General features: G+C 36.8%; 1 protein-coding gene across 1 annotated transcript in view; it reads right to left on the bottom strand.

Moving 5' to 3' along the window:
* Positions 1–11,167, bottom strand: part of HSD17B4 (hydroxysteroid 17-beta dehydrogenase 4) — a 56,969-nt gene extending 45,802 nt beyond the window's left edge. The window contains exons 1-4 of the mRNA XM_015823581.1: positions 10,937–11,167; positions 10,691–10,792; positions 7,542–7,595; positions 105–212 (exon numbers count right to left, since the gene is read on the bottom strand). Of these exons, the coding sequence (XP_015679067.1) occupies positions 105–212; positions 7,542–7,595; positions 10,691–10,792; positions 10,937–10,985 (313 nt within the window). The 5' untranslated portion in view covers positions 10,986–11,167. The remainder of the gene's footprint in view (positions 1–104; positions 213–7,541; positions 7,596–10,690; positions 10,793–10,936) is intronic.
* Between the last annotated feature and the right edge of the window lie 2,887 nt (positions 11,168–14,054).

Here is a 14,054-nt window from a genome sequence, read left to right as displayed (position 1 = left end):
GAATGGCAGATGCTTTTCTCCAGATCTGTAGCATGCATCATTGTAGAATTACCGCTGTAATTCATCTGCAGATATTTTCACTGGAATGGAGTGGAGAAACATACCATAATTAGCTACTGCTTTTCCACCTTTGGCTCGTATTTCTTGTACAACTCTGTCAGCAGCTGAAGAACTCTTTCCATGTCCCTTGATGTCACCTCCAAGATCATTCACTGTGACAGATGTAAAAAAGACAAAGAGAGACAGAGAAATTGAGTCCAACTAGTACTTAGATAAAATAGCTGTCATTCTCTGCAGTCTTCAGTGACCATTCGGGCATTGCCTCACTGGTATAGTGAAGATTTCATGCTGTAATGAATGTCATTGAAGATTCATAGTTCTCCAAGTAGCATTGTATGGAAGTTGAGTGATGGCAACTGGATTTCTTTTCTAGTTGATTTGAAACGTTTCAATGCTTACTCAAACATATTAGAAGACTGAAGAAGCTATTTGAATAAGCAGTAAAACATTTCAAATCAACAAGAAAAGAGATCCAGTTGTTATAACTCAATTTCCAGATGCTGTAATGAATCTGTGAATTTCAGGCTTCAGGTTGGTGAGGCCAAGTGACAGGCATGCTAGCATCTCCTATGAAGGTGTGACAATAGTATAAGTAGTTGCAATCCTGCAGATAATTGAACTGAGTCTTTCTCAGAGTTTATATTGAACATACTGTTAATATTGGGGTCTCTTTCCACAAACTGCTATCTGAAAAGGTCTCTTTATTCTTGCAGCAGCTGTGTAGATATTAAGCAATTTAGCTGATCCAATCAACTGCTCTAAGTACTAAATACCATTTCCTGTATTCAAAGTGATTTATCAGTTTCACTAATTTTAATGAGTGGCTTCTTTAAACAAGTATTATATATATATTTTTAAGACTTACATGGAAACCTGAAAAAAACTCTGGCTATTTTAATGAATACCACAGTTCAGGTAGCCATCAACTTACAATTGATCACCTAACAACCATTTAAAGTTATGACATACCTCCCCACGGCTACTTATGATTCAGATTTGAAATTCGATGGCTGGAAAGGCCCTCCCATTTTGGGTGCTCAGCAACCAGCCACCATTTTCAGACATTTGCAGGATCCAGCAGTCACAATTTATAATTTATTTATTTTTTTCTGAAAACTGGCATTTACGTCTAGTTCCTGACAATTCATTGTGGACAATGAATTCACTTAATGACCATGGTGATTCACTTCATGACCACCAAAAAAAGGTCGTAAAATTGGGTGTAAGCATATGGTGACCCACTTCATGATCAGGATGACTTAACAAATGTAATTACAGGCTTAATTACACACATATGTGAAGGGCTATCTGTAGTGCTACATTTCTTTTATTTATTTTCTTTGCTAACAGCTCAGCCCATCAGGTCAAAAAAGTCATTCTTTTCAACCAGGGCTCAGACCTAATTTACTTTTATACAGAGAACACTTACTGATTTATTTTCACAGTACAAACTTATAGCCCATTCAGATCAAAATACTCTGAAGGGGTAAAATAAATTATACATTTTTAAAAGATTTTCAGAAAGAATATATAAAGACCGTCTCACGGAACATGATAAGTTCAATCTTTCTTTCATGGAATAGGTGAAAATACTTTGAAGAATCTTGAAAAATCATCAAGTAATCCATATTTTTGATGAGTAGGGACACCATGGGAAAACATTTGTGAGAACAGTTGTGTGCTGGATGCACAAGTAATGTAAGCTGTATATAAAAGTATGTGTTTTAAACCCTGGACAAACTTTTTGTAGCAATAAGCACAAAAGTCACTGATTTTTTTGAAAGTGCTGATCAACCTTTGACAAAGCCAAGAATTTACTACTCCCTCATAAACTATTTTTAATCTAAAAAGCAATTCCAAAACACTACATTTTTTTCATGATGAATGGAGTGCTAGCTATCTAAATAATACAGAAAATTCCAAATTTAGCAATAATACTAGAAAATAATTCATCTAGAAGAACATTTCAAGATAGAACAAATTATATTAACAAAATCTGTTTTTATGAAGCAGCATCTCCCCCGTGTGGTCAAACTTAAAAATGTTTTAACCAGAAAAATATGTTTAATCATTTATTTGGATCGACAGACTATATTCAAAATACACAGAATACATTTTAGTCACCAGGAGTTGAGCTTGATTCAAGTGAGTCTTTATGTTTTAATTTGCAGTACATTTAAAGGAACCGCTTTTGGGGGAAACTGGCTTAAAAATCAACAATTTTACATTTCCAGCATTACTTTATTTCAACTAGATATTGCATTTTTAAAAAAATTGCCTTCATTTTCTTTACTAGCTATTCTTCCTTTTGCTTCCAATCAGATACAGACTATTCGTGACATGAGAGCCAGTTTAGTGATTAAAGCATCAGGCTAGAAATCAGAAGACTCTGAGTTCTAGTCCTACCTAGGCACAAAGACAGTTGGTGGTGACCTTGGGCCAATCAATTTATTTTAGTCCTAGGAAGCAAGCAATGGCAAGCTATTTCTTAAATCTTGCCAAGAAAACTGCAGCAACTTGTCTAGGCAGTTGCCAGGAGTCAGCACTGACTCCAAAGCCCCAATATAGCCATGAAATAGACAGATATGTGCAATAATTTTTCTTCTATTTTATACTTTTGTTTCTTTTTTATTCATTCTGCTTTGGTTAATATTTATACTGGGGCATTATCAAGATGTAGGTAGGCTCAGCTTCTCTGAAGAGAAAGGCCTGTCACTTCTCACCAAAGGGATGGGGGGCAAAGCAATGAACTGATGGTACTGAACTATCTATATATAATAACTTTCCCATTTGAAACCAAAGGTATTCATTCATTCAGGTGCTTATATTTTGTCTTAATGGATTTCTTAACAAATCTTGTTAATGAAAACTCAGAAAGCTTTGTTCCACAAAAATTCACTTTCACTCTTGCTCATTCTAAGAGTTCTGATCCTCACAAAAGCAACATAGTAAACAAAATTGCTAATAGGCCAATACAAAATTCATGAAAGCTCCCGTGGAAACAAAAATAGCTTTATACAAATTGGATTTTTATTCAAAAAGAATGTTTGCATTCAATGTTTCTGGCAATGGTTAGCATTTATCTATAAAACTATCCTGCTTACATTTATAGTCATATGCTGAATACAGCAGCTATATAAAACATTCAAAAATAAATATTTAATGTTATGGTTATTTCAGTAACAGAAATGGAAACATCTTTTTTCCATTATTTAAAATACAGTTTTAAATTCTAAATAATTATTACGCCATCCAACTTCAATTAACTCCCAATAATTCTGTGCAGTTTAGATTATTAAAAACATCTAGAAAGAAGGAAACAACAACATCTATCCAATTTGGGGGTTTGTTGCTGTAAAACACTTGTTTTTATGTAACCTTTATTGAGTATAAAATGATAAAGGCCTATTCCAGCCCCTTTTAATTAGCAGTGTTTGTCAACCATGGCAACTCTGCTGACTAGGGAATTCTGGGAGTTGAAGTCCATACACCTTAAACTTGCTGAGGTTTACAGAATAAAAACAAGAACTTGACATACCTATTAACTCAAATCAAAACCTAACGTAACAAGGTGCTGTAGTCACTGCTAAGACAATCAGGACTGGATCATACAGATTTGCAAGCTGAAACTGGGGGCATAAAGCCTAATTCAAGATTTCGGCATAATTTAATCTGCTTGTTGCCTGCATCCATCATCACAAGTTTATTCTAAAACAGTGTTTCCTAATCTTGGCTACCTGAAGATACGTGGACTTCAATTCCCAGAATTCCTCAGAGAGCCATGCTGGCGTCCTCACATCTTCAGGTGGCCAAGGTTGGGAAACATTGTTCTACAGGATGGTACAGGTCTGGTAAATTCAAAAGCTTTTTTTCCTGTTTATACAGGTAATCCTCGACTTACTATTGAGCCCAAAATTTCTGTTATTGTTGAGTTTTGCCCCATTTTACAACCATTCTTGCCACAGTTGTTAAGTGAATCACTGCAGATGTTAAATTAATAACACGATTGTTAAGTGAATCTGGCTTCCCCATTGACTTTGCTTGACAGAAGGTGACAAAAATTAATCACATGATCCCAGGACATGGCAACTATTATAAATATGAGTCAGTTGCCAAGTGTCTGAATTTTGATCATATGACAATGGGGATGTTGTAACAGTTGTTAAGTGTGAAAGACGGTCATAAGTCATTTTTTCAGTGCCTTTGTGACTTTGAACGGTCACTAAATGAAGACAGTTCAAACATAAAATAGAACTCAAAGTGAACTCCAAATAGGGCTTAATTTGGTTGAAATCTAAAGCCCTGAAAAGACAAAAAGAAAACTTAGGTTTGTGTATGTGTATGTGGCAAAACATTCCCCCACCCCCAAGTCTTGTTTCTATCTCACTGTAGGGTTGTGTTGGGGAACAAAAGTAAATTACTGTAGGCTTGCTGGCTGGTGCTCCAAACAAACAAAACAAGCAAAATCAATTTCTCACTTTGTACCCTCTGCTTTCCCTTCCCTGGCAACCACTAAGTCAGGATGTCTGGGAATGGCTGCTTTGGGGAAAAAACGGTAGAAGTGGGAAGAAGGACCAATGTATCCCAGCCAACTATAACAATCTTTGCTTGGTGGAGGCCACAGCTGAAGGCCTAAAAAATGGCAGAAGGTCACGTCTGTCTATGTAGCAGGAAGATTCCTGGTGAAATAATGGATAGTTATTCTCTGTTTCCCAGGGCCAAAGACAAGGTAGTTGCACCAGGGCTTTGCCTTACCCTGAAGCAATCCCCTCACAAGGCACTGCATCATCTCCTTCCTGATACTGAGGAGATACCACCTGCCTATCCTAAAGACACCAGTCAGGGCTTCTGCCACAGACTGCCTGCCTTTTGCTCCCAACAGCCTAACAAAGGAGACAAGGCTTCAGTTCACATCTTCACTGGAATTTGAAACCCCATTTTTATGTTGTCCTATCTTCAGTATGCTAGTGATGACCAATTATACATTTCTACCCCTTGCTGGGAAAGTGATGCTGTTTAGATGCTAGCTCCGGGAGTTGAAGCTGTAAGACCCTGTATGGGGAGAACTATCCAGCCAGGATGTAATGGTTTGCCATTCATTCTAAATACCAGGTAATTTCAAACTATCATAATAATTCTTCTTTAAGTGGAAGTTGGAATCAGCCACTGTTAAATCCAGATGGTCAAAGTATACTTGGCCAATCCCAGATCTCTTTATTCAGAAATAATTCTCACTGAGTTCAGTAAGACATATTTCTCAGTTAGGACTACAGTGTTAATGTTGAAAAAGTACTGTGAATTACAAACATATGTCACTAAAAGCAGATTTATGTATTTGTAGGAATTTTAATAAACTGAGGGTTGCTAACATTCATTCTTTTGTAAAAGAAATTAAAAATTATTTTGTTAATACCCATGTTTCCCCAAAAATAAGACCGGGTCTTTTTTTTTTTTTAACCTCCAAAAGAGGCATCAGGTTTTATTTTTGTAGGATGTCTTTTATATTCACCTCCGGCACTGACAGCCCCACCCAGCCGGTCCACTTCTTCTGGGGCCAAAGGAGCAGCTTCATTCTGCAGCTGCATTCCGGCCTGCATTTTGCAATCAAGCCTTTCCAGAAGGCCTATACAGCCGAGTACTGAGCTAGGGATTGAATCCATAGCTCGGTTCTCGGCTGCAGAGGTCTTGGAGAACTGAGCTATGGATTGAATTGGCTGAAGTGGCCTTCTGGAAAGGCCTGTGACTGAGAAATGCAGGCCTGGCTGCAGAAGATGCCGCAGGAGTGGACCGGCGAGAGGCTGGCAGCAAGGTAAGTGGGTGCAGGGCACGTGAGACAGCTGCACCCCCCCCACACCCTAGCTTGATTTTTAGGTGTGTGCCTCACCCTAAAACTAGGACTTATTTTGGGGGTAGGGCTTATATTAGGCCCACCCCCAAAAATCAAGCTAGGGCTTATTTTCAGGGTAGGTCTTACTTTCAGGGAAACACGGTAATACAACACAGATTGTTAAGTATCACCTAAAGTTTCTGACAATTCTATTCTGTCAGCTGAGTAGTCTAAAAGATTACTCCCTCTAGCACAGCCTGGGAGAAAAAGTTAAAAGATACTTTGGATTTTCTTGATCAAAATCTAGAAATACTTATTAAAAATCCAAAGATCATAAGTAATACCTGTGAAACTACAGAGCCTGCATAGGACAAAGACCTTAGTGATATATTCTTTTTTTCAAAACAATACAACTAAGTGTAAAACATTTTTTAAAAAAGAAATCAAAGTTATTATTTAACTCTTGTTGAATTCAACTATTATTTAAGAGTTACTATTCAAACACACAATTCTAAACTGAAGTCAAAAAAGAAAATCTAATTTAGCTCCTTGGACATTACTTACTTGAATAGGACCATGGTCCAAAAATTATGAGGGTGGAGAACAGATAGTCAGCTGAAAATACTTCGTCCCACTCAAACACATCCAGATTGAAAGCAATACTACTTGTTCACAGATTAATGTGAACATGAGAAAGTCAGAAACTGACAGTTATTCTATTCCAAAGTACAATACCCTCTGTGGCTAGTTAGTGTCAGTCTAGTCAGCAAGTTGGAATGTTACCTACATTTCTTAAAATTGTATGTTTCTATTATACTATTTGTTGCCAGTTCCAGCTGAATAAACTATTGTACAAGAAGCTGTGTTCTTTGTTCCCAAAATTGTAAGATTTGGCTTTACCAGGTTTTCTGACATGACACCAATTTACTAGACACTCTAGACTCATTATTGAGTTACACCAGAATATGGACTTTGTAACATTTGCACTTTATCCTCCATTTTTTTCTAGTTGATAGCTAAACTTGATTTAGTCTCCTGCAGGCATGTAAATATTATTTGGTCAACATCTTTTTAATTCTTCAGTGGACAAAAACTAATGTAGTCAATGTATAAATATCTACCTGCAGTAAGCAAATCCTTATTTTTTTTTAATATGCTATGAAGTACTTGTTGCAAAAGAGAGCTACCAATAAAAATGTATGCCAAATATCCAAATTAATCTCTTAAGTTTCACAATGTTGTCTGTATATGCTAGTGTTGTACACATGATTTAGAAATGGTCATATAAGGCATTTCAGAAAGCATAATAATTCTAAATGAACCTGTTTTTCAGGAACATTTCCTAACCACTAGCCATCATTGTAATTTAGCATTATGTTCCCTATAAATAAGTAGTAGTGGGTAAGGTGTCATATTAATAGTACCTTAGCATGCTAAGTGTCGACGCCCACTGACAAACTTCCTTAAATCTTCATTACCATAGCACATAATTTTTTTCACAAGGAATTTCAATGGAAAAGCAAAAAAAATGAGTAAAGAAAATAATTTTATTTTAAAAAAGGTGAAGACTAGAACAAGTTTCATTTTAAACACAACTATGGATTCAATAATTATGGATTCAATAATTACTGGCAGAAGAAAAAGAGACACTTACCAACCACAGAAGCTCCTCTTTCAGCAAAAGCCAGTGCATATGCTCTGCCCAGTCCTAGCATAAAGGAAAAAAAAATAAGTAAAGTCTTTTATAACCTGACAGTTTAAAAAAATACACAGGACGTCAACATCAAAGGAGACAAATATATACTTAAAAGCAAAATATGGCATGGCTCTCAGATATCTGAGTATCTGATGCATCAGATTAAACAGAAGCAAAAAAATACTCAGTTCTGATGACATGTGATCTACACAGGTTTGCTCAATCTTGGCAATTTTAAGATGCATAGACTTCAACTCCCAGAATTTCCCAGCTGCATGTCTTAAAAAGTTATCAAGATTAAGAAACATTGTTCTAGAACAGTGGTTCTCAACCTTTTTAATGCCGTGACCCCCAACCGGTCGTAAGTCGAGGACTAAACCGGTCGTAAGTCGAGGACTAAACCGGTCGTAAGTCAAGGACTAAGCCGGTCGTAAGTCAAGGACTAAGCCGGTCGTAAGTCGAGGACTAAACCGGTCGTAAGTCGAGGACTAAACCGGTCGTAAGTAGAGGACTACCCAACCGGTCGTAAGTCGAGGACTTTCCCTGCCCAGGAGCGCTGCGCATGCGTGGTTCCGCCCTCTGCGCCGGCCGAGGCATAGCTGGCAAGCGGCAGAGACGGAGCAGGCCGACCACCAGCTGGCCCAGCCCAAGGGAGGTAAGGCACCCGCCGGAAAAGGGGGGAAAAATGGCGGACAAAAAAAATGGCGGACAGCCTTGCTTGGCGACCCCCATGAAATGGTCGATCGACCCCAAATGGGGTCCCAACCCACAGGTTGAGAACCACTGTTCTAGAATCAACTGGGAATTTGAAATAGGCTACCAAAGAAGAAACTATCTGAAAAGGCAAATAACTGCTCAGAATGCAGCAAATTGGTACAATTCAAGTAAGCCACAAAACTTTAAAAGATATTGTGCCCTTTATATGGCCGGAATAAATTTTCTACTAAAAAGGGAATTTTGTAAGGCTTTAAAAAAAAAAAGTTTGACACATGATAAAATTTCTTGAAGTTCTTTTCAGTACAAGTGAAATAGTTTAAAATGCATCTTGACTAAACAGAAAAGGATACATATGAACTGAAATATTTTCATACAGTGTCCTTTTCTTGAATTTCATCCCATGATCATTCTTGAGGCTGCCTTCTCCACTCAGACAAAATTATTGTAAAGATAAATTGGCTATGTAGTTCTTACATCTACCCCATTTAGAAACTAAAATCACATTTTCAAATTGAGACAAGATTGATAATTAAGTTTCTTTATATAGGCAATCTCTGATCTGAATATATTGGAGAATATATGTGACATATATTATTTTCAACCAGAATGATTCAATGTCCTTTTTTCAACGAAAGTGCAAAATAATTCTTCTCACAAGGTATCAATTCATCTTTGATTATGCATTTCTTTAGCAAACCTCAACTGAGATCTTGATGGTTCCAACTTAAAAGAAAAATTGGGTTGTTTTTTTTTACTTTTTATCATAGCTACAGTAATACACAATTCTGTAAAAGTGGCCTCTTTCCTCTTAATTGTAATTTAGGCCAGTGATAAATTCTGTTTCTAAATCTGAGTAATGTTAATAACTCAGTGAATTAATTAACTGATGATTTCATAGTCAAAAGAAGTTTGTTTGGAGAGAATGGCTCTAATCTTGTACTATGAACCTTGTAATCTAACTTTGTACTATGAACTATCAGCATATTATATCTGTCAGTACAATCCTCTACATATTGCTCAAAAGTCCCATTAACTTTCCTGGGGCTCTCTCAGTTCACTATATTTAGGATTGTAATTTCATTTTGTTTTATATGTAAGATGTATACACTATACTTAACAACCTACAAGTGGAACAGATTTTTTTTTATTCCAGCCCACCAAAGATCTTGAATCTGCTCTGGAGACCTGAAAGACCTTACAGAACTGATTTGGAATATCTTGGCATGTGTAGAATTTGAGTGTAAAAAGTCCAAAACCCTTACTAAAGTGGTATACCTGGATATCTGATATTGTGTGGATCAAACAGCCTGCCAATCTCACCCAGATTTTTGATTTTTTTTCCTAAATTCAGTAATGTTTCAATATTCTTGGCTAAATTTCTGTCAAATTCAAATATATAATGGTATTTTTCCCTTTAATTTTAAAATACATTGCTCTATTCAGTGGGGAAAGAGAATCTGATGGGTGATGATATATTTATTGAACAGGAGAAATCAGAATGCACCTTATGCTAAAGTATTAATAGATGGTTAATTAGCCTGTCTCCTAAAGCCAGTTCTCAATAACTTAAAGGGAAAACATCTATAAGTAATGCCATTAAAACAAAAATCACAATCAGCTAATGAATTGCTAATGGAGAAAGACTGCTACAAAAAATATCTTATTCGGCAAAACTAGTTAGACAAGTCAATGGTGAGTAAAAATTATCACACAATCTATCTTTGTTATTCCTGCTTGGTATCACATTTCTTCATCTCTGAATAGGCAGCTATCTATCCGATCTCTGCCTAGCTAAAGCTAGGGAATATTTCACAGACATTTTAAAAACGGAGGTGATTTTTTTTACTATTCTTGAATCCGTTCTAATATTATATATACATGTGACTTTGAGTTAGTAGAGAAATAATCACTAAAGAAAAATGGATTCAAAGGGACCAGATCATCTCATTTTGAATTATGACTTGATTACATGAATTACTAAACTTTATTCACAACTTTTACTGCCATGTAGGTTACATGGAAAGTCTCCCAACTTCCAGGCTCAACCCAGAAAGTAACAACAGGTATGTGAACAGGTATTATTACTATTATGTTCAGGATTTCACTAAACAAAAGATCATCAACCATTAAATGACTTTCTGGGGAGAAAACAGACTGCACTTACAAGGGTCTATCATTAGATCTACTTGAAAGTAAAACTCCGGAGAGGCATGGACAGAATTATAAACTCAGCTTCATTTAAAAGGGAGGTTTAGATATCTTCCTCCTTAAGGAGAAATGCAAACAAGAATACAAGAAAGCTGCAAAGATCTCTTTGCAACCTATTTGCAATCAAACACACATGCAAGAAACCTCCGGATAATCATCAGTCACCGTGATCCACCACTTACCTCCCCCAGCACCGGTCACCAGAACTACCCGCCCGTCAAATCTCAGAGGAGAAGACATCCTGTGCCCGATCAATGCAAAATCAGACAGCCTTTCGAAGAGTTCTGCAGGACTAAATAGACAGAATAAGGGCAAAGGGCCACGGGAAAATGCGCACGCGCACAATAGATTGCTGCATCCTGGGAAATGTAGTTTTCTTATTTACTCTCGGCTGCCGAGTTAGGAGAATTTAATTGTATAATTATTACCGTACGTTCCACTCCACCATAGCAGCCTCGCCAATCGGAGGAGAGCCATTGCATAATGGGAATAAGGTTCATTATCAGGCGTGTTTACGGATAGTTAAATTAACCTGGCATATTCAATCCCATTCCTGAGTGCGCTGGCCCCGTTCAACCACGGGGATTAGATACTAGTCACAACACGCTAAGCAAAATATGGTGAGCTATAAATGTGAGTGCCATGAGATGAGACCGAGGATCGATTACATCTGGAGGTGGAGAATCCTTCTCGCCTTGAACTGAGCCCTAACACTAAAAACAGCTCCGAGATCCAGATTGTGGTTATGCAAGGCACTTCAGTAAAGCCCATTGATTTCTAAAGCATTCCTCATCTCTTTAAGACGGTGTTTCTCAATTTGCTGGCTGTGAGATTCCGACAGTTGAAATCCGCCCGTCTTTAAATTGCTAAAGTTGACAAGATCACTTTAAGCCTGTCTTTGCATCATAACTGCACGCCCACTTCTAATATAGGAGTGGCGGCGCATACGCATGCAGGCACGCATAATAGTGAACAGTAATGTACTCACTTCCCTTAAGAGATATTTTTAAAAGATGTTTCTCCGAGGGGAACGGTTTTTGCCGAGACCGTCTGCCCAATTCTAGATCCCCTTCACTTTTTTTCCCCTGCGTCTGCGAGCCGCGATCAGTTTTCTGAGAAGAGTCCGCGGTGGGAAAAAGAAGCCCGGACATTTCTCTTTTTCGCATCCGTATTTTAAATACCCTAGTTCTGGGCGGAATCCTGGAAGGAGGAAAGATGGGGGGCTTTGGACTTATTGAAGGCCGGGGTCATTAAAAAGGATAGAAACATCTGTACCATCCCGAACTCTCCGACATGGGCAAAATCGTCAAACTACTTCAAGACACTCGAGATACATGTTTTGTTTTGTTTTGTTTTGTTTAAAAAAACCCAGTAGGGGGAGTATTGCCATGGTTTCATTATAACCGATCTCCTTTCATTTGGTATTTTGAGAGCCTGCTCTGACTTTGGAAATCTACTCATATGCTTAAAAAGTCAAAAAATGCAAGAAGCAAGATGATAAAAAAATATTCTTTGCTTTCAGTGGACAAAGCTCAATCAAATAGCAGACTTTAACTGCTATAGCGGTTGGGTAAAAATAACTATTCAGCAATTTCATCCAAAATCACAGAGGTAAGGATCACAGACACAAATTCTCAAGATTTTGAGAAGGATTATCACAAATATGTCACCAGGAGACATGCTATTATACTATACCTCTTACACCCAAATAATGGTGAAATCATGTGTTTTGTGTTATTTGAAATTCCTAATTTTCTCTGTGGTCATAAAAATAATTTGATGCAGGTTGTGTGAGTAGCCCTTGAAAAGGTGAAGACAATCTTAAATTTTACATATTAGTACATAATCACTCCAAAATAAATCTGACTATTTTAGCGGAAAGTACTAGATTTATTCTGATTAATAGTTCTAATGTAAAAAAGGACAGCAATGAACACTTGAGTGGGATACCAGAATTTTCAGCACATGTGTTTGTTATGGAAAAATAAACTTTGGTTGAATTTGAAAAACCTTACTTAGTATAAATAGAGTTAAATGCACTATGAACAAAACTATATTATTTCATTGAAAGGCAGCCAGAGTTTGTATTAGACATTACTGATCTTGCCTTTGCTTTCCTTAAGATCTGGATCATAATTGCATAAATTTGTTTGGTTGATAATTTTTCTTCTATATTTGAGATGCCTTATGCGTATCAAATTATAGCAAAACATGAAGCAGAGAGCTATGATTTGATCAATGTTTTTGAGCATAAAAGAGAACGTTTCCTTGAACTGACCTCAACTCATTGTGTCTTCACAATCAACTTTTATCTTCCACATATTATTTGATGTCTAGATGTGCACATCAAAGTTTAACCATCATTGAGTCAAACATAATTTGCTTAAGTTCACATGTTAATCCATAAACCCCAATTTACAAAGCAGAGTTCTTACCAGAACCCAACTAACCACATTGCTATGGCCTGCTAAAGATAAGAAGTAATTTTGAAAAGGAGCAGAGAAACATCATTTTTAGAAGAGGACTGAGGTCATCCATACAAAAGCATAGTGTATAACGGTGGCATATGCCTCCATCTTGTTTTGTTATTCAGTAGTGAGGGAAACCTATTGAATATGATTAAAGAAATACCATCTTTGATGTTTCCAAACTCAAGCCTTAAAAATTGTTTCCTAAGAGCCATGTATAACACTCAACTTCATAATTACTTTTCTTGCTGTATTGAACTAGACTGCTACACTAGGCTAGAAATCAGGAAACCAGGACTTCTAGTTCTGCCTTTGACACAGTCAACTGAGCCAATCACTCACCCTCAGCCCCAAGGAGGAAATGGCAAACCACTTCCCAAAATCTTGCCAAGGGACATGCAGTTGTGAGGAATCATCACTGACTGAAAGGTATATGCACACACTGTATTGACCTAAGCCAATTATGAATGTTGTTTAGCATTTTCTTTTCAATATAATGAATCTGTTTTCAAGAATTGTTAAAATAAATTTTGACAAAACAGTCAGAAAGTTTTGAGCAGCACATGTGCAAGTAGAGTTTTATTTCAGTAATAATTGCTTTCTTATCACAATAGTTTCTTATCACAATAGCTTTCTTATCACCACCTAATTTTGATTTTTTTTAAAAAAACTAAACATGATCATATGGAAGACTATTTAGAAGTCCCATAGTTATTGGCTGGACTAAATAGCAAAAGAATAAGTACTGATAGAAAGCAGTAGCAAATATCTGTCCTCTTGTTGCAAAAGAAACCTAGATGGACTAATCCATACAGACATCTTCAGTTGAGCTTAAGTCAAGAGACTATTTTTAATTGCTTTTTTGCAGTAAAAAGGCCTATGAAAAATAAAGGAATTGTATTGGAACTGAAATTAGTTGCTCACAAAAGCCCAGACCACGCATCATTCTTTCATTAAGGGACCAGATGCCTTCTTTTGTTAACAGCAAAAATGCTTACCTAATTTTGGAAGCTTTCAGAAATATATACTTTCACTCTCACAACTTCTAGCAATTAACATGCAATATTTGCTGAGAATT

Source organism: Protobothrops mucrosquamatus, unplaced genomic scaffold (genome assembly GCF_001527695.2).
Source record: "Protobothrops mucrosquamatus isolate PMUCROS unplaced genomic scaffold, P.Mucros_1.0 scaffold1921, whole genome shotgun sequence".
NCBI lineage: Eukaryota > Metazoa > Chordata > Lepidosauria > Squamata > Viperidae > Protobothrops > Protobothrops mucrosquamatus.
This window is presented reverse-complemented; position numbering and strand designations above follow the sequence as displayed.